The following is a 20,784-nucleotide window of genomic DNA, read 5'->3' as shown; positions in this document are numbered from 1 at the left end:
AAAGGACTGAAATGTGGCTGTCAGGAGCCAAATGTTGTTTCAGAAATTTTCTATTGCAGTGAATTTTTCTAAGCATAGCAGAGCCAGTCCCAAACTGGCTGTTGATTTGACTTGAACTTTGTTAGTTTAATAATTGATATGGTTTCCAGCTGTATGCTACTCAATTTGTATGCTTAATTCTATTTCAGCATGTCATATTTTTTTCATCAAAACATTTTTTTTTAACTGCATTAGGTTAAAGCAATGTTATTTTAAGTAAACCTTCAATCAGTGAAAACATACTATTGAGCAAAGTTGACAAGGTAGTTAGAGGTTTCTTTGCATGTATATAAAAATCCCACTATTTGATGTATTTCTGGATATTTTTGCAAGTTGATCTATGAACTGGAGTTTGATGTAACCAGGATATTTTTCTCACTCGAGTCTGTTAAATTTGATGTTATTTTCAGCCATTTCTGCATTTGAAGTTCAGCCACTTTCAACGGAGGTCCAAGAAGGTGGAGTAGCTCGATTTGCCTGTAAAATAACAGCAAACCCTCCTGCCACTGTGACATGGGAAGTGAACCGAACAACTTTACCTTTAGTCATGGACAGGTATGTAGAGTTACACATTTCAGAATGTAATTTATTTTTGGCTATGATTTTGATCCTGCCACAAGAAGAAAGCCTGAACACTTGCAAGGCCATTACATCAAAAAGGTTCCATGTATATAGTATGTCAGTTACTAAAATAGCCAGTAATAGTTATGTTGGTAATGAACTTCAAATAGGTGTTAGAGTGCAGACCAGAGTCATCTGCTATTGTCTACACAGTAATCATTGACCTTTGAATTCTTATTGATGAATTTTGTATGCAAGTCACCTTCAGGAATAGGAATTGCAGTGGGGAACAGAATAGGTGAACTTTGGCTGTGGGGGTGGTTTGAACTAGCAGGATTGCTTTCCCTGAAGAATTGATGCTGAACCTGTTTTACTTTAGAGGGACAGTAAAGAATTATTCGTAGATTATTATTATCATTGCACAGAAAATTGAGTTAAAACACTTAATGCTAGGCTAATTCTGTGCAGGGACTTCTGTGAATTGGTTAACTTGGAGCATACAGTCTGCTTGCTCCCTGCTACGTTCCTTCCCTAGCTGATTTGTACTCATTGAACTGAATCCTATCCTTTTCAACGTGTAACTTGGGTTGAACATATCTAAGATGCCTAGTGTGCAAAGGAAGGTCAAAAGGAAAATGAAAAACGGGCACCATAGGTGGATTTGTGGGCACTGCACACAAGGTTGGGATGGTTGCTTCTGAGGATGAGAAAGATCTGCCTGAGAAAATAAATTCCTCTGCTCTCATGGTGGTGCTGGGGGGAATTTCGCTTGTAGTTCAGAAATGCAGGGAGGTGAGTCATGTATTGGGAATGTTTTTGAGTCCTCAGCCTGCTGCTCCCAGGTCAGTATAGCAATGGCTGTTTGGAAATCAAGGAGTCAATTCCATGATGGTGTTCACTGCCTGAATGTTTATCTGTGTTTCTTTTTGGTTTCTGTGACAGGATAACTGCTCTGCCGACAGGAGTTCTTCAGATCTATGGTGTTGAGCAGAAGGATGCTGGGAATTACCGATGCATTGCCACAACAGCAGCCAATAGGCGTAAAAGCACTGAGGCAGTGCTGACTGTTATTCCAGGTATCCTGCGAGATTTTTTTGGTGGCATCATATTCTTCTTTACATTATAGCAAACCCACTTAGATGTGTTGAAGAGCTGTAACTGTCCTCTGAACCACTTGTCCAAATAATAATTTTGCTTGCTTGTATCTTGTGGGTAAAGTATTGTTTAATGTAAGATTCCACAATTACTTAAACAAGGCTTTGTGTAAATTTAAGAATCCTTTAAAAATTGTTTTATTTCATATTTGAGCTTTTGTTTAATTGTGTTCTTTCTTTTTTTTTTTTTTTGATTTTTTTTTTTCCCCCTGCAAAGCCTCAGACTTGAAGCCTTTTCACAAGCCATCTATAATAGCTGGTCCTCAAAACATTACAGCATCTCTTCATCAAACTGTCATACTGGAGTGTGTAGCCACAGGGAATCCAAAGCCAATCATCTCATGGAGCCGGTTAGGTAGGTCTTAAAATTACAGCGTGCGACCTTCAGCGTGTGGAGAGGAAGTAAAACTGGAAAGAAAGGATTTGAGCAATTAGGTTGCTGTTCTGAGGCTTCATGTGGTAGATAACGATTAGTAGGTTAGAGTAGGATAAGTGAAACACTTCTAGTTGCATTACTTCCATGCTGGTGTTAAGAAGCCCTGAGGTTTTCTGAGCCTCTGGACTCCTCCCTGCTCCTGCTGTCAATCCTTCTCTGCCCCAGGGATCCCTCCAGGGATCTGTGGCTGGAGTAGGATCAGTGGTGAGTTAGGGCAGGTTAGGGTGGTTGCATCCTGTGAAACTGTCCTGTAAATGTTTCTCCTACTCTTCTTAGAAGCATCATGTGAATGTGATTTGGACCTTTTTTTAATGGGCTGTTTGGACTATAAATAGGTGTAGACAAACCCAGAATGGTCTGCCTGGAAGGGAAGAAGAGTGAATGCAGTAAGAAGAATTAGCATTCACTAGTGCATCGCATTTTTTTTTCATGGATACTCCCTTTGTTTTTATTCTGACATGTACCTAGATGTGAAAGTCAGGGCTGTACCTGTAGAAGCAAATCATAAACAGCTTTCCTACATTTATATTTCAAGAAGTGTGAGAAATAAACAGCTTTCCTGGTTGGTTCAGTGATTCTTATAGACAAACAAGTAAGAAAGAAGTTTACCTAATAGTCCTAGAATGTGAAAACAGAAGAAAATATATGGCAATCAAATATACTCATTTTATTAGCAATGTGATTCAGGAGATGGATGATCGCTGTTTGCAGAGATGATGTGGGTGTTGGTAGTGATGAACTGAATCATAGTGCAAGGCAACTGGGGAGGCTAACTGGGAAAATTACCTCAGTTTTTTAACTGTGATGGTGAATTTCAGATAGAAACTGCTTAGGAAGTGGTGAGGTGTGACTGTCTGAAAGGTCGGATAACTAGAGAGAAGAACAAAGTAGATGCAAAACGGAAACCTCTGAAAGCTCATCTATGATTTCCTTTGCATCCTTTGACTTTTAATCTCTATGCTGTTACCAAAGTAGATGCAAAACGGAAACCTCTGGAAGCTCATTTATGATTTCCTTTGCATCCTTTGGCTTTTAATCTCTATGCTGTTATTGCCTAGGCAACCCTTATTTAAGTAAGTTATTTAGATACGTTGAACTGCCTTGTAACCCACTTCTGCTGCTCTCTCAAACAGACCATAAGTCCATTGATGTCTTCAATACCCGTGTCCTTGGAAACGGGAACCTCCTGATCTCTGATGTGAAGGTGCAGCATGCAGGAGTGTATGTCTGTCGAGCCACTATTCCAGGCACTCGCAACTTCACAGTGGCAATGGCAACTCTCACTGTGCTGGGTAAGCCTGCTTCGATTTTCAGTGTGTTCTAACATCTTGTGTCTGTCTTTTTGAGCTCTGCTGTGTGCTGGGCTGACTTTTTATCTCAAACATCTTGCACCATGGACTGTAGGGAGACTGCAGAGATTAAACAGATCACAGAACTGAGGCTGCCTTCTTCTGTGTGTTGACTTAGATGAGAAGTGTCAGGTACTCAGTGTTTGAGTTGTGGACTAGCACTTGGAGGTACCCAAGTGCAATGTTTGCTCTTGCTTTCAGCCCAGAAGAGGATCCTGTAACCAAATAGAAATACGTAATACATATGTATGCTTTGAGAACAGTATGTCATAGACAGGAGTGTGATTTGTGTGTATTCATATATGCCTGAACAAAAATGTGTAGAAATGTCACTATGTGTGCAGATAGTATGTATCTTTAAGCAAATGTGCTTTGTTTACAGGAATGTGCTTTCTGCATGGGTATATGTGTATTTGAGTGGCCTGAGGAGAGAGGTTTGTGTGTGGAAAACTAATTATTATTATGACTGTCCTTGCATTTATGGGGGCTTGATTATTTGATTATTCTTTTCCTTTTGTTACTTTTCTGTAGCTCCACCTTCATTTGTGGAATGGCCAGAAAGCTTAACAAGGCCTAGAGCTGGTACTGCTCGTTTTGCTTGTCAAGCAGAAGGAAATCCTGCCCCCAAAATTTCGTGGTTAAAAAATGGAAGGAGAATACACTCCAATGGTAGAATAAAAATGTATAACAGGTAAGATTACAACTGCTGTATGAGAGCCATGCTAGTGATGTGCTACCAAAAGATGAAACTGCAGTAACTAAATACAGCCAATCAAGATATAAAACAAGTAAACACAAAATCAGACATTAAATGTAGTCATGGACATTTCCTTGGTAGAAGGAATGCAGATTAGTTAAAACCTAAAATCAGCAAAATTTATGTGATCATTGCCATGCCCAGCAGGGAGGGTGGGCAGGACTGAACTGAGCAATTTCACCACAAAGTTAACTTTAGATATACAGAGTATAGCAGAACTTGCTGCTACTTCTATGGAGTGAGCAGCTTACATTAAAGAGTTGAGTAAGAAATGACAACCCTAAGGTTCTGCTTTTTGCAGACAGGGAATAGATGTGCAGGTTTGTTCTAACTGTGCCTGGCTTTGCAGGCATAAATAGAAATATGGTAGGTTTTGTGGAACACTTCGAGTTGCCCAATTTTACAGCTGTGCATGCATTTCTAGAACAAGAGTTTGTGCCTTGTAAGTCAATTATACCAAACTTAGGAAGCAGAGGCAAGCATAACTGTTGTTGCATTATGTAGAGCTAAGTTTATCCAAGGTGTCAACTTTTTTCCACCTTTCTCTTCCTTTTGGATCCAGTAAATTGGTCATTAACCAGATCATTCCTGAAGATGATGCCATTTATCAGTGCATGGCTGAGAACAGCCAGGGATCTATTCTCTCCAGAGCCAGACTCACCGTAGTTATGTCAGAAGACAGACCTAGTGCACCTTACAATGTCCATGCAGAAACCATGTCAAGCTCAGCAATCCTGCTAGCGTGGGAGAGGCCCCTGTATAATTCAGACAAAGTGATTGCATACTCTGTGCATTACATGAAAGCAGAAGGTAAGCAGTTTGATTTAAATACTGTCTAACCATTTGTATGTGACAAGAACTCGAATGTCCTTGCAAAGACTGTTTAAATTTGAATGGTTCATATCCAGGGCTGCATCAGAGCATACATACCAGGATATAAGTGCATATTGTAACATGCATGCTTGGGGAAAAATGCTCTGCCACATTATCTTATTTGTGGGACTGAGCCTTCTTCCAGCTCACCCTAGTTTGATTGCTCCAGGGAGCAGATTCTGAAGTTAGTAGTTGGCTGTGAAACCTGGGCCTCCATACTGTTATCGGTCCTCAGGAGGAACTTCTGCCTCCTCCCTCCTGTGTGTGCTTGGCAGGGAAGAACAGAGTACAGAGCGCAGAGTCCTGGAGGCTTACAGAGTTGAACTTTTCACCACAGACCATTCTTTTGTCTAGATGCCCAAATTCTTGTGACTTTACGGATTTTTTTATGTTTTGAAATAGAATAATTGATACTTTATTGTCGTAACTACCTCTTTTAGACTGACTATTGGCCAAATGGTAAAGTCCACTCTTCTTTAACCCCTTGGTCTTTTGGAATCAGAAAAGTATAGTCAAACACTAAATTATGCTGAATAGCCATGAATGGCTTATCCCAGTCTCTGAAATGATAAACGAATTCCTGTATAAAAGGGAATGGATAGTTGGACATTTTTAAAATCCCTTAGTATTATGTAATTGCTTAAAGTTAAGGTAATCTAAAGCAGTAGGAAACAGCCATTTTTCAAAAGCAGAAGTGATTGCTAAATGACTGGAAAAATTGTTAGGTGCGTGGCTTAAAGTAAGCTCTGTTGTCTAGGGGTGATTTCTGTTTCCATTTCTATTCAGTAAGTGGTTTATTCAAGGACAGGACTGCAGATGCTCAGCTCTGTGTGGAATACCAGTCTGCCATCTGCTAAGCAGAGGACAGGAAGGACAGCTTAATTACTCTTAATACTGATGCAGGAATAGCTGCCTTTGCTTTTGCAAGTGGGATATTTCAGGACACAAGAGAATTTTGTCTGAAGGAAGGAAGGAAGGAAAGAGTTTTAAAAGATAATGAGGACAAGAGGTGTGGGAAATTACCCCCTACTCTTTCAGTCACTGAGGTATTGTGCTTGCAATCCCCTCTTAAAGCTAATATGAACAAAGTCACACTAGATAAGTTATCTGGATAATTGTAGAGAGCAGAGACCAGGTAACTTCAAAGAAAACTGGGTAACTGTCCTTAGGGTAGTGTGTATTTGTGCAGGAAATACTCTTGCACAGCAGTGAAAGGAGGTATCTTTTGGAATATGTTTTTGGCTGAATCGGTTTGCAATCTCTGCTTTATTTGCTTGCCTTATCCAAAGGTTATATTTGGTGAAATGAAATTGTAGCTTGTTTAAAAAACATAACAAACTTCAAACAACAGCAACAAACCAAACAGAAACTTCTGAGTTATTTGAACTTGCTTTCTCAAATACCCATTTTCTTTATCTTTCCAAACAGTCTTGTGATATTTACTTTATTTAATATAATGCTTTTGTGCATCCTTTCACATTCGTGAAGAAATCCACACAGGGAGAGTGGAGAGGACTGTGTTAAGAGGAGTAATTACAGTGGTGGGACTCAAAATGTAGATGATCTGCATGCATTTTTAATTTGGCAACATGATTGGGTAGTGTCGGGTATTGGCATCAGAACACAAAATACACTTTAGTCTCATTTTATAGAGAAAAATGTTGAGCTTCAAAGGCTAGTGGACTGCACTTCTGTAAAAATGATTGCCTTCTAAGTCATAGTCTGTAAACCTCTCTGAGGATGTTGCCCATGTATCAGAGGCACCATTAAAAGCCTAGAAAATGCCTGTGAGGAAGTGTCACATCAGCTATCTCTCTAATGTAATTTAGAAGCAACTACGTTTAAAGAAATGTAAATTAAATATTAAGGAAAATCTTTTGATTACATTCACACCATGCCAGGTCATAGAGGTGCTAGCATAGACTGTTGATGTTGTCAACATTTTATTTACTCTGTAAGAATTCTGGATAACTATGTATTGATGTAAATATCATGTACGGATGTATTGCTTTCACTATTCCTTTCAGCTTGTCTTTCCCCATTCTACCCTCACATCCTGTTTCTGACCCTAATGAAGGTTACAGTGATTTCAGATGTATCTAACGTAACTAGAATTTATCTTGCTTAAAGCTTCTCATGTGTAATTTTATTCTTTATACATTTATGTTCCTATATGGCTCTCTTGTTCTAGTCAGGAACCTCATTTCAAAGTGTGAGTATAGAACATAGTATTGCCAAAGGAAACCAGTGCTTGCTAAGTCTCCTGAGTTCTACTGATGCTTATGATTCCATAAACTTAAAGCAGAAAGCAAAACTGGATAATGCATGAATAATGTGCAATTTTATAGAGTTTGCTTTGTAGACTGCTCAATGTGGTAGGTGCTTTGAACACAAAAGATGCCATCATTTGTCGTTAAATTTCACAACTCAAGCATTCTGATATTTCACTGTAAAAACAAGTTCAGGTCCTCTTCACTATTTAAAAAAAAGTTAGTGTTTTAATCAAGTTAGTTGAAGAAACTAACAGGTGTGGGTTTTGTGTTTTTGTTTTTTATTTCTTTAAGCAGAATATTTTACATTCAAATCGGGGTCAGAGTAGCAAGAAGAATAAGGGTCTGATGAGCGTGCATGTTGAAGTGTGTTAATTCCTTGTTAGTGATTTAGAAAAGGCACAAAGGGAACACTGATTGTGGTGGAAGGCGAGCCTTGTTCTCTATTATGGCTGTTTCATTAGGGCCTCTGCATGAGGCCTAGCAATCCATTCAATGAGAGAACAAGTCCTTTTAATTTGAGCTCAAGGATCTTGTTTAGCAGGTCAGAAATCGTGCCTTGCAATTCCTAATTAACAAGCCATTAACTAGTCTGTTGTGAGATGCTCGTAATCTTGTCTAATTAAAATGCTATCAAGTTAATTCATAAATGTGGGAAAACTTAATGGTGGAATTTGCCTTTCGTTTTGTTTATAAATTCAGTTGTGAAGAGGAGGAGTTGGCTCTTAAAGAGCTTTGATGAAGTTGACATGCACTTAGTGTGAATTGTTCGTTAACACAGCAGCTTTCACCACACTTAGTCCACTTTATAGCTGTCCTCTGTAGGAAAAAAGCCCAACAAAGGCAAGGACTGCTGCATGCATTGCTATGCATATTCTAATGTGAATTGCTGACAATTGTTTTTCCTTTTTTTTTTTTTCTTTGCCTTTTTCTTTTAACAACCTGCTAAGGAGCCAAACATTTTTGAAGCTCATTCTGGTCTGTTCTTATTGGCCTTTCTCCAAATTAAAGAAAAAAAGGTGTCAATCAAATGTAATAGAAATCGTGGGGCTAAAATGAGATCCCTTTGCTGAATAAATTCTGTTTGTTTCTTTTGGGGAGGGGGGTGTTTGTTTTGTTTTTGATAGAGTGGAGCCCTCACATTCTTCACAGTCTGCTATAGAAAGGCTCTGTAAATAGGTTTTGAAAAAACCTCCCTTACTCTAAACAAATAGATTTAGAATCTCAGTATGAATGATAAGGCTATTAGAGCTTGTCCGTTGTGTTACTGTACATTGGGCACAGTTTGTTGTGACTAATTCTAAATAGGGTTTAGAGTTGCATTCAGCATCCCTTATTCAGGAAAAGCCTGAAACACTATAACCTACACCACAGCAAGACACAGTTACTCCTGTGCATAAAAGAGCTTTTGCTCAGAAGGATTGGAAAAACAGAGTTAGGCTGGGGAAGAACATGAAATAACTTGATAAGCTGTTAAAGCCAAGATAACTGTGATGTTCGAGGATTTTTCAGGAATTTTTGTTTGTCCAACTGTTGTTTTATGCCAGGTTTAAATAATGAAGAGTACCAAGTGGTCATTGGAAATGATACAACCCATTACATTATTGATGACTTGGAACCAGCCAGCAACTACACCTTCTATATCGTGGCTTATATGCCCCTGGGAGCCAGTCAGATGTCAGATCATGTGACTCAGCACACGCTTGAAGATGGTAAGAAAAATTATTTCTGTGAACACTTTTATTTTTACTGAATAGAAATGTGCAATCCATTGCTAACAGTTGCTGAGGATCTCTAATTTCCATTGATACCAGTGAGACTTCTGGATACACAAGACAGTCAGCTAGTGAAAGCAGTGAGAATAAAATAACATTCTGACAGGGCAACAGTCCATTACGTGGAGTCCTTTTCTATGTTGAAAGACCATGCATTAAATCATGTTAATAACTATTTTAGGTCTTTAAGAACTCCCTCAATGTTGAGAATTTGATAGTAGCCTAGGATTTAGGCTCTGTGATTCTCTCTTGGGCATCTGAAATGTGGATCAAATTGCACACCCACTGCGTCTTTTGCAAGTTTTGCAGGAAAATTTGAAATAAAAATTTGCTAACAAAAAACCAACCTGGTTTGGTTTGAGTTTTTTGTATCTCTGTGTGATTTTTGCTAGAATCAAAATTTCATAAATGACCCTGCTGACTTTTTTCCCTGTGCAGTGATTTAATTAATCCGAATATCATGGCAACAATAAACTGTTTAGTGTCACTTATTAGAACTGATTAATGAATTCTGGGTTGAGCTTTGGCAGCATGGAACATTGCCAGTTCCAATTGTCTGCCTGTCTCTTTGTCAGGAGTTAAAACCCTCATTACATGGTTGGTGGAAGACAACATGTACCCATTCTTCAGTAGTGGAGGTTGTTTTCTAGGGTCTCAGTTTGTGCTGCTGAATCTAACCTTGACAGTCAGTTTGTTGGACCCGTAGGTGCTGATTGCCGTTGATTACTGCTGGCAGAAATAAGAGAAGAAAATGTTGAGGGCCTTACTGAGAAAAGCTTGTTCAGGCTGTAGTGCATGCAGCAGCTGAGAAGTATGAGAAGTGTCAAGTTATCCTCAAACAAGAATCTGCAAAACTTGTTGGATTATTTACTCTTACATTACTGGCACCTCACCATAGGCCAAAGTGTCAGAGGAGAATTTTCCATCTCTTTTCCCTGAGCTCAAAAGCATTGTCCTTTCCTTTTTAGTTCCCTTGAGAGCTCCTGAAATCAGTTTGACGAGCAGGAGTCCTACAGACATTCTCATCTCTTGGCTGCCAATTCCTGCAAAATACCGGAGAGGTCAGGTCGTCCTGTACCGTCTGTCTTTCCGCCTCAGCACAGAGACCAAAATCCAAGTCCTGGAGCTTCCAGGATCTTCAGATGAGTATCTCCTGGAAGGCCTGAAGCCTGACAGTGTGTACTTGGTTCGTATCACTGCTGCAACAAGGATTGGCTGGGGAGAGGCATCTTTGTGGACTTCACACCGAACACCCAAAGCTACAAGTGTGAAAGGTAATTCTTAACATAATTTCCATTGGACAGCAATGGGGTTTGGGTTCAAATTATATAGAGCAGAAGAAAATGTGTCTACAAGCTAAAACATTCAAGCAGCCCACAAACATTAACTCAAGTTTCCTGCTCCGTTTTATTCAGTGTAAAATACTTCTCTGCAAACTGGGACATTACACATTAGCAATGTGTACAGGTACTTAAAGGATCTGAATTGATGCATGTCTGTATTGTAAAAAAATGCTTTGAATATGCAAATTGACTTGATATTTGAAATCTGAGTTGTTATCATTGAGCTTTGGATTACATTATTATTTAGTAGTGCCATGCAGAAGAACATTCAACTTTGCAGGAATAGCTTGAAAATTATGTGGATTCGAATTTGTAACTTTTTTTCTTAGCTGTAGTCCACATCCACCCACTTTGGATATAACTGAATTTTGACTACTGTAGCAAATTATTAGCACTTGATGAAGTGTGATGTTATTGTCAATCACTTTTGTTCTGGCTCACTTTAAAACAGGAGGTAATTTTCTAACTATTGTTGGAGTGTTTTCATTTTTCTTTGAAAATAACTACCATATAAATTTAATTAATTACTTATTAAGGTGCAGAATTAAAACATTTCTATTCTGTTTTATCCTAAATTAAAGTGTTAGATTAGGTTATAGGGAGTCAGACATCATAAGAAAGAAATAATTCTGTGAATACACAGATCATTTAGATTTCGAAGGAATGAGTGAACTTTGGACTGATAGACACCTAGATTTTTGTGTGAAAAAATAGTTGCTTCGAGAATGTAAGACTATTATGTATTTCTTTAAAACCAGCACCAAAGTCTCCTGAGCTGCGTTTGGAGCCAATGAACTGTACAACCATTACAGTGCAGTGGCAGCAGGACTCCGAGGACACTGCAGCTATCCAGGGGTACAAGCTGTACTACAAGGAAGAGGGTCAGCAGGAGAATGGACCAATCCTCTTGGATGCCAGTGACCTTGAATATACTGTTAGTGGTTTAGGTGAGTATATAAAATAATTCCTAACTGTTTGGGCAAACAGGAACGTCAAAGAGAGCTTAAATCATTGGGCCTGTAAGGCAGCACTTCTAGGTTTGGCCATCTATTTTCCCAGCAGTACCCTGATAGCTTGAGATAGGCTGCTGAGGGAATAATCCTGTCACAAAGTATGTGTTGCACAACACTTAGGTAACCAGATCTTGTAAATCTTGTGTAAATTGGAAGAAGGGCACCCAGTTGCTTACCGCAAGATACAGAACTTTTCGTTGGTAAATACTGCTAGTAAATTATGTGTCTTTTTAATATTCTATTTATTATGCAGGTTTTTTCAGCATTTTTTGATATTTATCTAGGAACAGTGAAATATTAATACAAAATACCAAAAAAATTTCTCTGGTATTTCTAGTTTATTTCTTTGTTATTTGTGGCCATTGTCACAGCCATACTGCACAGCAAGCACTGCTTGTTCACCATACTAGCAAGCAGGCCTTGTGCATGTTATTATCCTGTTAATATTCTTAAGGACTACCAGTAAATATTTGCAGGACTGAGCACAAAGCTTAGGGCACAGAACTTGCTGAGTCCCATTGGAGTCTTCCCACTGATCACCTGACTGTTTCCTCCCGTAGCCCTTGTGATGTGTTAGTAGATGTGTTGGTATCATCCCTAGGTAGAAGGTGCTTTTGTTTACTTACAGAGCTCAGAATTTCTTGCATAAAAAGATGTGATCTATCATGTAATCAGCAAAAGTAATATAGGACTTGACCCTTGGTGTTAGAAATGTGTTGAGATAGTTTTCTTAGGGGTATTGTGGGGAATCGGTCTTGACTAAATTATCACAATTGACCTGCAGGTCTTAACTAGGTCAAATGGCCTCTTGACCATGCTCAGATCTTCTCATCTGCTGCATACAGTTGAGACACTGTTTTAGGGGAGATTTGAGCAAAGCATTCTGGCCTGTTAACTGGACAACTGACCATCTGTGACCATTTCTAGCCAGAGCATCTGGCAGTGCCTGTTTAACAGAGCTGCAAGACAAAAGATCAGTGGGTTGAAATGATGTGGTGCCTGTGTGTCCTGGGACAGAAATGCATGATGTTTTTTCTCTTCTCATTATGAATTACAAAACAGTAATTTCAGACATGTCCAAACTTACTAACTGTGTGATTTACATCATATGGTTATTCTCAGTACAGTAATCCTCCTCAGATTAAAATACTATTGACAGAATTATGTTAGAATGTATATTGTCTGTGCATTTTCATTGGATTTTCTTTCCAGTAAGCATGTAGATAGACGAGGAAAAAAGAGTGAGTTTGGGAAATTACAACTTCCACATGGACACAGTTAACTGAATTGCAAGAAGGAAGGATTCCTGTGCTTGAGTTAACCATTCAGTCATGGTGCTTGTGATGTGTTGAGTGTTTATTCTTTATCATAATTCTCAGTATCTAAATATGGTGACCAAAACATGCTGCATCCTATATAATCTGATTGCCATAATTTACAGTTTTTGCATCTGCATAATTTATGTTGCTCTAGATAAGGGCCACTGAAGAGTATTTTTTTCAAATTACTCAAAGTAATCTTATTTATTTATTTTAATGGGATGTATTGAGTTACTTGAAGTGTATAGCAAATATGGGAAGTTTTCCTATGTAAGTTTCTTTGCTGGTTTCTTACTTTTGTTTGCTTTGTAGCATTTACAGTAAAAGGCATTCACAGCTACAAAAGGCTCAGCGCAGGAAATTTGATTAGGTCATGATTTTCCACTGCTGAGATGATTACATATCATCTTGGAAAGTTCACACAATTCTCATAGTGATAGTACCTGTCTGACTACTGTGTTGCCCGTTGCCAAGTTGCTTGTTTGAAATACTTGTGCATGCGAAATTATTTCTTTGAAAGCAGTACCCAACCCACCTTTTTCTGCTTTTGGCAGCTGCACACATGGAGAATATAGCAGGTAGAATTGTATGCAATATATAAACCCACAAAGGCTATAGCAACAGCCACACATTAAGAAGGAATTGATTTGCCTTTCTTTTTATTTCTTGTGAATAATAATAAATAATTTGGACCAGGACATCTATTTATTTATTTGTGAATTTAAAAATTAAAATGTTGGTTATTAGGAAGTGGTCGTGCCTACTAGATTTGGGATAAAACAGGGTAAGCTACAGCTCTGGGCTTTGTGTGATGATGGTAAACTGAATCTTCATGAACTGCACTGAGACTTTGAAGACTAATGTTCTGTCATCCATTTACCTCTCCTGAGGACACTAAACTACTGGTTTATTGACAGCCTCTTTATAATTAATGTCTTCATTATGAGCTACTGGAATTAGTAGAACACTGCAAGTGTCAAACTTGGAGGGGAAAGGTGTGTTTTAAGATTTTGGGTTTCAGATATGTTCGATAACATGGTCAAAAGGAAAGGTTATTCCTAATTTGGGAGAATATGCTAAGAGTCCTAGGTGCTTCCCAGTGGCAAAGATGGAGCAGTTTCTCATGCATTATCTGTTGCTACTGAATTTATATGGCTTCCAACACTCCCTCTTCATTTCTTAGTTTGTCATGACCTAAGGCTGCTCTATCATTCCCTGATCTCTTGCATAGTTAATAAACTGCAGATAGACTTCTAGTGACATTTGGAGCATGTCAATATGTCTCTCCATGGAACTTTCTGCAGACTTTGGTATTACTGCCTGTTGTGCAGAATCTGTGTATTTAAAGAAGACAGTTCACTTACTCAGTGGCAATTCAAGTGTATCAGAAAATGAGAATTCATAATATTCTTTAGTCAACGAGGACTTTAGCATCGTTATTGTAAGCACTGTTGATTGCCTTGATTGTTGATAGCATTGATTAACCACTATAAATGATTGCAAATGTCTACAGGACTCTTGGAGGGATAATTATGATAGGTAAAGCAGAATCAGCAGTGCTAGTATAAAATAGATTACAGTAATTGAACATGAAATGTAGCAATATGCGTATTATGTCATACGTTTTAGTCTTTTCTAGGTTCCTACCTTGTTTTTTGAGAACTGACCTCTCTTACTCCAGTGTAGGTCTACCCAGTTACTTCTGTGTATTTTTAAACTGGATTATTCAGCAGGGTAGTCACCGTGTAAATAGAATTAAATGATGTGATCAGAGTCAGGGCTGCCATTCTCAAAATAAATATCCACAGTTTCACATAGACATTTGTTTGTGTTAAAGGTCCTGGCATTTATTTTTCAATACCAGGCCATTTCCTAGTCCAGTGTAAAATTCCATTATTACTTGAATTTGCCACAGGAGCAGACCCTTGGGTGCATACCATGCATTTTTGCCTCTATTTTTAATTCCTTCTTTGCTTCCTCCTAGTCTAGAAATTTTTCCCTAACAGAAAGTCTTTCACTGTAAGACTTTGAGTCTTCTGGTACAGGTTCTGTTCCTGTGATGGTTCAGAATATGTGTGTTCAGAAGCTGAAGTGAGTTTTGCAAATGTTCTGCAACAGCAGAGGGATTGGCAAAACTTAAAAGTTAAAACAAAGGGAGTGTCCCGAGAAGCTCATTTCCCACTTTAAATGTGTTCAGATTATTTTTTTTATGAGTATTTTAAGCATGTGCATGTGGATCTGTGCCTCCGTGTCATTGGTACTCACTGCTGTGCTAGGTGGACTGTTTGACTGTCAGAGCTCACTGTGCTTGCAGCTGTATGACTGGGAGGAAGGTGAAGCCTATACAATAAGGGCAGTGACTCAGAAGAACCTATTTGAAGCTTTTCTGGTTTATTTGAGCCAAGCATTCTTCATAACAAGGTTGTAATGCTGATAGGAGTCTCATTCTGACACCTCCATATAGGGAGGATAAAATAAAATTCAACTTCTTGGTTAGCAGACTCAAGAAAGCATTATCAGTTGTGATGCTGTGACACTTGTTCAAGCTGCCGGAAAGTCTCCCTCTCTGAACTTTTATTTTTCAGTTCTTATCATGCTAGTAATTAATTAAATGAATGCCACTGGTGATGGGGGATTGCAACATGTCCTTGTGCTGTTAGCCTCCAAGCCTTCTGTGCTTGGAGGGAGGGAGGAAAGCAAGAATCCTCTTTGCTGACTTGTTCTTCCATAGCTGCTGTCTGGGAGCTGAACCACCCTGAGTGGTGGCAGTTACAGTGAGGGTTTGAGGAAGTTGCACTTTGGTGGCAAGGCTAACAGAGGGTCTCACTAAATGCATGTGAAGCCCTGAGGCAGCAGGTAGTGGCAGAGATGTGTGCATGCACTGTAGATGCTCTTCTGTTCTGTTGCATACAGGATGATATCGCAGTAAATAACCGTTTTCACACAGACACCTTAGGGGGTTAGGGAAAACTGGTCTGATAGCTCTGGTGAAAATGCCTTGAGCATGGGAACCCACATACCTCAGCCTTTCCCTGGAGAAGGCTCCTCCCCAGGAGAGCCTGTGGAATGGAGTGTCCTGCACTGGGAGCTGCAGCCCCCAGGAGCACTGCTGGCTCCCCAGGGCTTGGGGCTGCAGAAACTGCCAGGTGATTGCATAGCCATGAAATGGAGTGTATCTGCTTAAAATAAATAATTAAATGAATAAATTGGTTGGTGATTCCTGAGAGGCTTGGAAACACTGCAGGCTTTCTCTGTGGAAAAGCTGCTTCTATGCTGATGGGGGTCACATAAGCTGTTAAACGTGAGGGGCATCAGTACCCTGTGATGCTTTTCCTGCCACTCCAGTATTACATTATTCACTGGCATATTCCCCTGCCCCAATCTAGTACTTTTGGAAAAATAATTAAGATTCTGTCAGACTAGTTTGTGTGATACACTCCAAAAATGTTTGGTCTTAATAAGAAAAACTTCCCTGCCTGAAAGCTCTTCTGTGCCCTTCCTCTTTCCAGTTGCAGAAAAGAGAAAGGAAGGAAAGTGCATTTCCCTGCCCTCCTCAACTTGGACAAAATTTCCAAGTGAAGAGTTTGTCTAAGTCTAAATGACACAAAGGCACATTTTGTGACCCTGCATGGCAATACCCTTTGAAAATGGAGCTTCTGCTGAAGAATTAGCCAACTACCTACTACACTTAGGATTTCCCCAGACACTTGGCCTTCAGTTGTTTAATTTCCCCGGATCTATTTATATCGTGTTACAACCATGACTGTAGCTAAGCTTTAGTCCAGGGCAGCAAAGATGACAAGGTCATTCTACAGTCTATAGAAATTGAATAAGGCTGTGTAAGAGGAGTCACTGCAAAGAATTTCTCCAATTAAGCTGCCTGATGCATGTCACCCAAGCGTGTCTTGCAATGATTCTGTAAAAGTGCTTATGAGATTTTGTAAAGCAGTTGATAATGATGGTCAGATAGGTCTTAGAGGTTTCCTTTACACCATGTTGCAAGTGAATGTGCTAGAAAAATGTAAGTTAAAAAAACTTAATGAAATCTTTGACAGCATTGATGACATCTTTCTTACTAAGAGCTGCAAGTGCTGTAATATTAAGAAGGAACACTCTAAGAGCATTACTTGTGTGAAGGTAGTTATTTCTGAGAGTTGGGGCTATCATTTCAGTTTTATCCCATGTTTTGTTGGTGTCAAAATGTAGTCTCACATACTTGTGTCTGAGAATTCTGTGGTACTCAAAATCGTGTATGTGGGAATTGATACTGCTTTTTGGTTATAAGTTACTATGGAAATTTAGCTTGGGATTCCTATACAAATTCAAGGAGCCAGGCATTCCTACAGTTTCATGAAGTGATGTGAAAGAAACACAAGTCTTTCTTGAGAAACACTCAATTAAATTTTTTTTATTTCATTGTTCACTCTTCATTCAATAAAATATAATGTAGTATTACACCTGTCCTTTTTTTCTGCTTGAGGTATTTTGTATCAGGTCAGACATTCACAGTTAGTGAAATGTTGATTTGAACAAAAGATAGCTCTGATAAAAAAAAATCAGAAATTACTTTAGTTTTTAATAAAGATCAGCTAAAAGATTGGTTTTCTTGCTTGAAAAGCCTGATAAAATTACTTTAGTTTTTAATAAAGATCAACTAAAAGCTTGGTTTTCTTGCTTGAAAAGCCTGATGATAGCACTGTCTGCTGTATATACTGTAGTCTTTATATTTACATTGTTACACAGTGGAAAGTGTCCAATAACTCAGTAGGTGACCAGGACAAATATTATCATTTATTTCCACTGTTTACAGCTGGGTCAGTCTAGTGTTTACTCATGCTGATTACATCCTTAAACTAAACCTCTTATCTGTCAATTCTGCTGATTGTGTGTAACAGGCTTGCTACTACTACTTATCAGCTAAAACATAAGGGATTTGCTGAGGGAGGGGAGGAGGAATTGGTCATACTACACAGTAATAAAACCAAAAGCCCTAGAAGTAGACTGGGCATGTTTAAAATCAAACTCTTCCTCAGCTAACTCTTTCTCTTTTGCAGACATGGCAGATTTATGTATATTTGTACTTACCAAACCTGAGCTCCTTCTTGCCTAGTCCTGCTATGACTGCACTTCTACTACGTGTCAATAAACAAGAGACACACATTCCTTGCTTCATAGTCATGAAAGGCAGACCTGTCACCACTCTAAATGAGTCTGTCTTCCAAATGCAAACATGGCATATCTGCATATCATTTTTTCTGCTGGTTTTTTTTTTCAGGTTTTGAAAGATAGATTATAGATTAAAAGAGAAAATGGAGGGGGCTTTATTACCCTGTTACTTTTTGTACCTGCAAAATGTCAAAGCACATGCAGCTTTGATAAGCTTTTACCGCTTTTACATAAGGAACTATATTGCATTTTGCAGGCTGTAAGTGTAAATAGAGATCAAACTGGGTTTTCTGTTCTGTTGTGATTTACAAACTGTCACAGCATGTTTTGTTTCCAGTATGTGTCAGTGCTAGTAATTCCTCTAGATCTGTTTGTAGCAGAGGGCTCCTTTTAGGTGCAGATTTACTGTTCTTACTTGTGCAAGAACTAGACTGGGTGGCAGGGGCAGGGAAGGCATCAAACCTCTGTTCTGTTCAGCATTTCTGGGTATATATCTGTTGGTTCCTGCACAAATGGGGTGTACCAGGGCAAGTGAGTGGGGAATATCAGAGGGTTGCACAGTGCAAATAGACTGACACGAGGTGACCAGACACTGATTTGCAGACTCACCCCCCTGGTTCATGCCTCCCTTATGGAAGAAAAATACTTACACTGCTCCGTTTAGGTGAAAAATTGATTCACTCGGGTTGTAAATTGAATTCTCACTGAGCAAAACTGAGGCCTGTGCTGAACTCTGTGGCCCTTTGTGGGAGTTTATTGGCATGGCATCCATTACAACAACTGTGTCTTGGGCTCAGCTTTATTTAAGCACTTTGCACACGACTGAGTGGGAATCCTAGATAAATATCAGCTTGTTCTGAGCAGATTTGCTGGGGAGCAGCCAGTTAACTGTCAGCTGCTAATGCTGCATACTTTTTATGCAGTTCAAGTGCCACATCTGTGAAAAACTGTAGTGCCTTCCTTCCTGTGTAGTTCTGCCATTATTTGACTTATATCGTGCAATATTGCAGATTTATATCATAATAACATATTTTACTTATCCTTTTTGAACAAAAGTTATGCTTTGTCACATGTGTTTTCTGACAGCATTTCTCTATTAGACAAACTGGATTTCTGATTTTTTTTAAAAACACATCACAGATACTTCTGCCCCTCTTTTTGTTTTTTAATGCAAATGTTGTTTTCATACAGTTCATTTGTAATGGAAAGCTTTAATTAATGTTTGTATGTCAATTTGAAATTACACCTCCAAGCCTCTCAATAGGTTACCAGTTTAGCCAGTAATCAACTTCAGTAGGTTCCGGAACACTGACATCTGTAACATCTGCATTAGCAGCATAACTGGTTTTGGTGTTGATTGAAATGTTACATATGACAGACACTAAGAGGAATCTCTAGGCTTTCCTTGAATTAAATGCAGTCATGGAATGGCTCTAAAACTCATGGAAAATTATCAATTTATCTACATGATAAGTACATGATCTCGAGTCAGAAAGATGCGTTATTGCTCTCTTACTTAGGATCTTTCAGAAACAGGTAGGTTGTGTGTTGGAAGGATTGCCTAACATATTTTTCTGTAACCTTTTTGAACACGCTCTCTGAACTGTTCCAGTTTGAACCCATTTGTCTGGGAAAATAGTTCTGACATCCTCATTTAAACATGCCTTGACTTTCGCAGTAAATCATTTTACCTTGCCAAGCTTAGTGGCTCTTTAAAGGGGAAGGACATGGTGAGGGAGTAGATACTCAAGTGCAGAATAAAGATTGAATGTACTGTACTTCAAAAAAATCAAGATAGAGTGCTAAGACCAGTTAAGCCTGCCTCTCTAAAGAGATAGTGGGAGCTGTCAGGATGAGGGCAGTTTCTTTGTTTCACGGGAGAATGCCTTGCTCCTGTGTTGAAGGTAATAGTGTAAAGATATGTGCTTTCCCAAGGCAACAGGACAGATTGTTCCATGGGCCCACTCCAGTAGTGTGGAGGGTTGTTGCCTATTTTTGAGAGTCTTTGTCTCTTTATCAACTGTCCCCATAATTGCGTTGGATGCAACATTTCTCTCAGGACATCAGACTAGTTGTGTCACAACGTGAAGAACTGGATCAAGCTTGCTGCTAAGCTTTCAAAGTAGGAGGGGGGAGGATTTTTGCACTCTGGCAAGATAACTTGCCAGCCTACAGTAAAGCAAAATGTCTTGTCTTCAGAGTATTTAAAAGGTAAACTTTTCAGTGGTGGGAAAGTGATTAGAATCTTGCAGGAAATGCTCTCTGCTGCTCTGGGTTCTGGGGGTAGAAATTCCACCATTTAAAGCTAAACCTGTGTGGGAATTCAGTTGGGAAATTGTGTCATGTTGATTGAGTAACAGTTAGGATGTATGCAAATAGTGTTTCATTGTTCATTTGCTGGAGCTGAAGGTTAAAATTTCCTTCATGAAAAGGACATATTGATCACTCCTCACAACAAGGAAGTAGTAAATTACTTTAAATAAAAAACCTCTGAGTTGCTTTTGAAGCGTTTGTAAGTATTACAATGAGTATGCAATAGTGTACCTTTTGATAGCTATAATGTAAGTGTGGCCAATAAATAAAGGCTAATTCCTTGGAAGTGGAAATGAAGTTAAATGTGTAGCCCTGTTTAAAGCTAAAAACGAGCAAGTAGTTAACAATGGCAGGAATGACCAGATAACTGTTAAAGTTTCTTAAACAAAACTACAAAATAAACTAAACCACCCTCC

The 20,784-nt window shown here is 38.9% G+C and overlaps 1 protein-coding gene across 1 annotated transcript in view; it reads left to right on the top strand.

The window, feature by feature from the left end:
- The first annotated feature begins 436 nt into the window (after nt 1–436).
- The window catches only part of PRTG (protogenin), a 49,855-nt gene continuing 29,507 nt past the window's right edge, over nt 437–20,784 (top strand). The window contains exons 1-9 of the mRNA XM_009070987.1: nt 437–594; nt 1,543–1,676; nt 1,972–2,109; nt 3,324–3,482; nt 4,071–4,230; nt 4,859–5,106; nt 8,987–9,151; nt 10,183–10,488; nt 11,316–11,504. Coding sequence (XP_009069235.1) covers nt 437–594; nt 1,543–1,676; nt 1,972–2,109; nt 3,324–3,482; nt 4,071–4,230; nt 4,859–5,106; nt 8,987–9,151; nt 10,183–10,488; nt 11,316–11,504 — 1,657 coding nt within the window. The remainder of the gene's footprint in view (nt 595–1,542; nt 1,677–1,971; nt 2,110–3,323; nt 3,483–4,070; nt 4,231–4,858; nt 5,107–8,986; nt 9,152–10,182; nt 10,489–11,315; nt 11,505–20,784) is intronic.

The sequence above is a fragment of the Acanthisitta chloris genome, unplaced genomic scaffold (assembly GCF_000695815.1).
Source record: "Acanthisitta chloris isolate BGI_N310 unplaced genomic scaffold, ASM69581v1 scaffold14833, whole genome shotgun sequence".
NCBI classification, from domain to species: Eukaryota; Metazoa; Chordata; class Aves; order Passeriformes; family Acanthisittidae; genus Acanthisitta; species Acanthisitta chloris.
The sequence above is the reverse complement of the archived record's forward strand: the minus strand, read 5'-3'. Positions and strand labels throughout refer to the sequence as shown.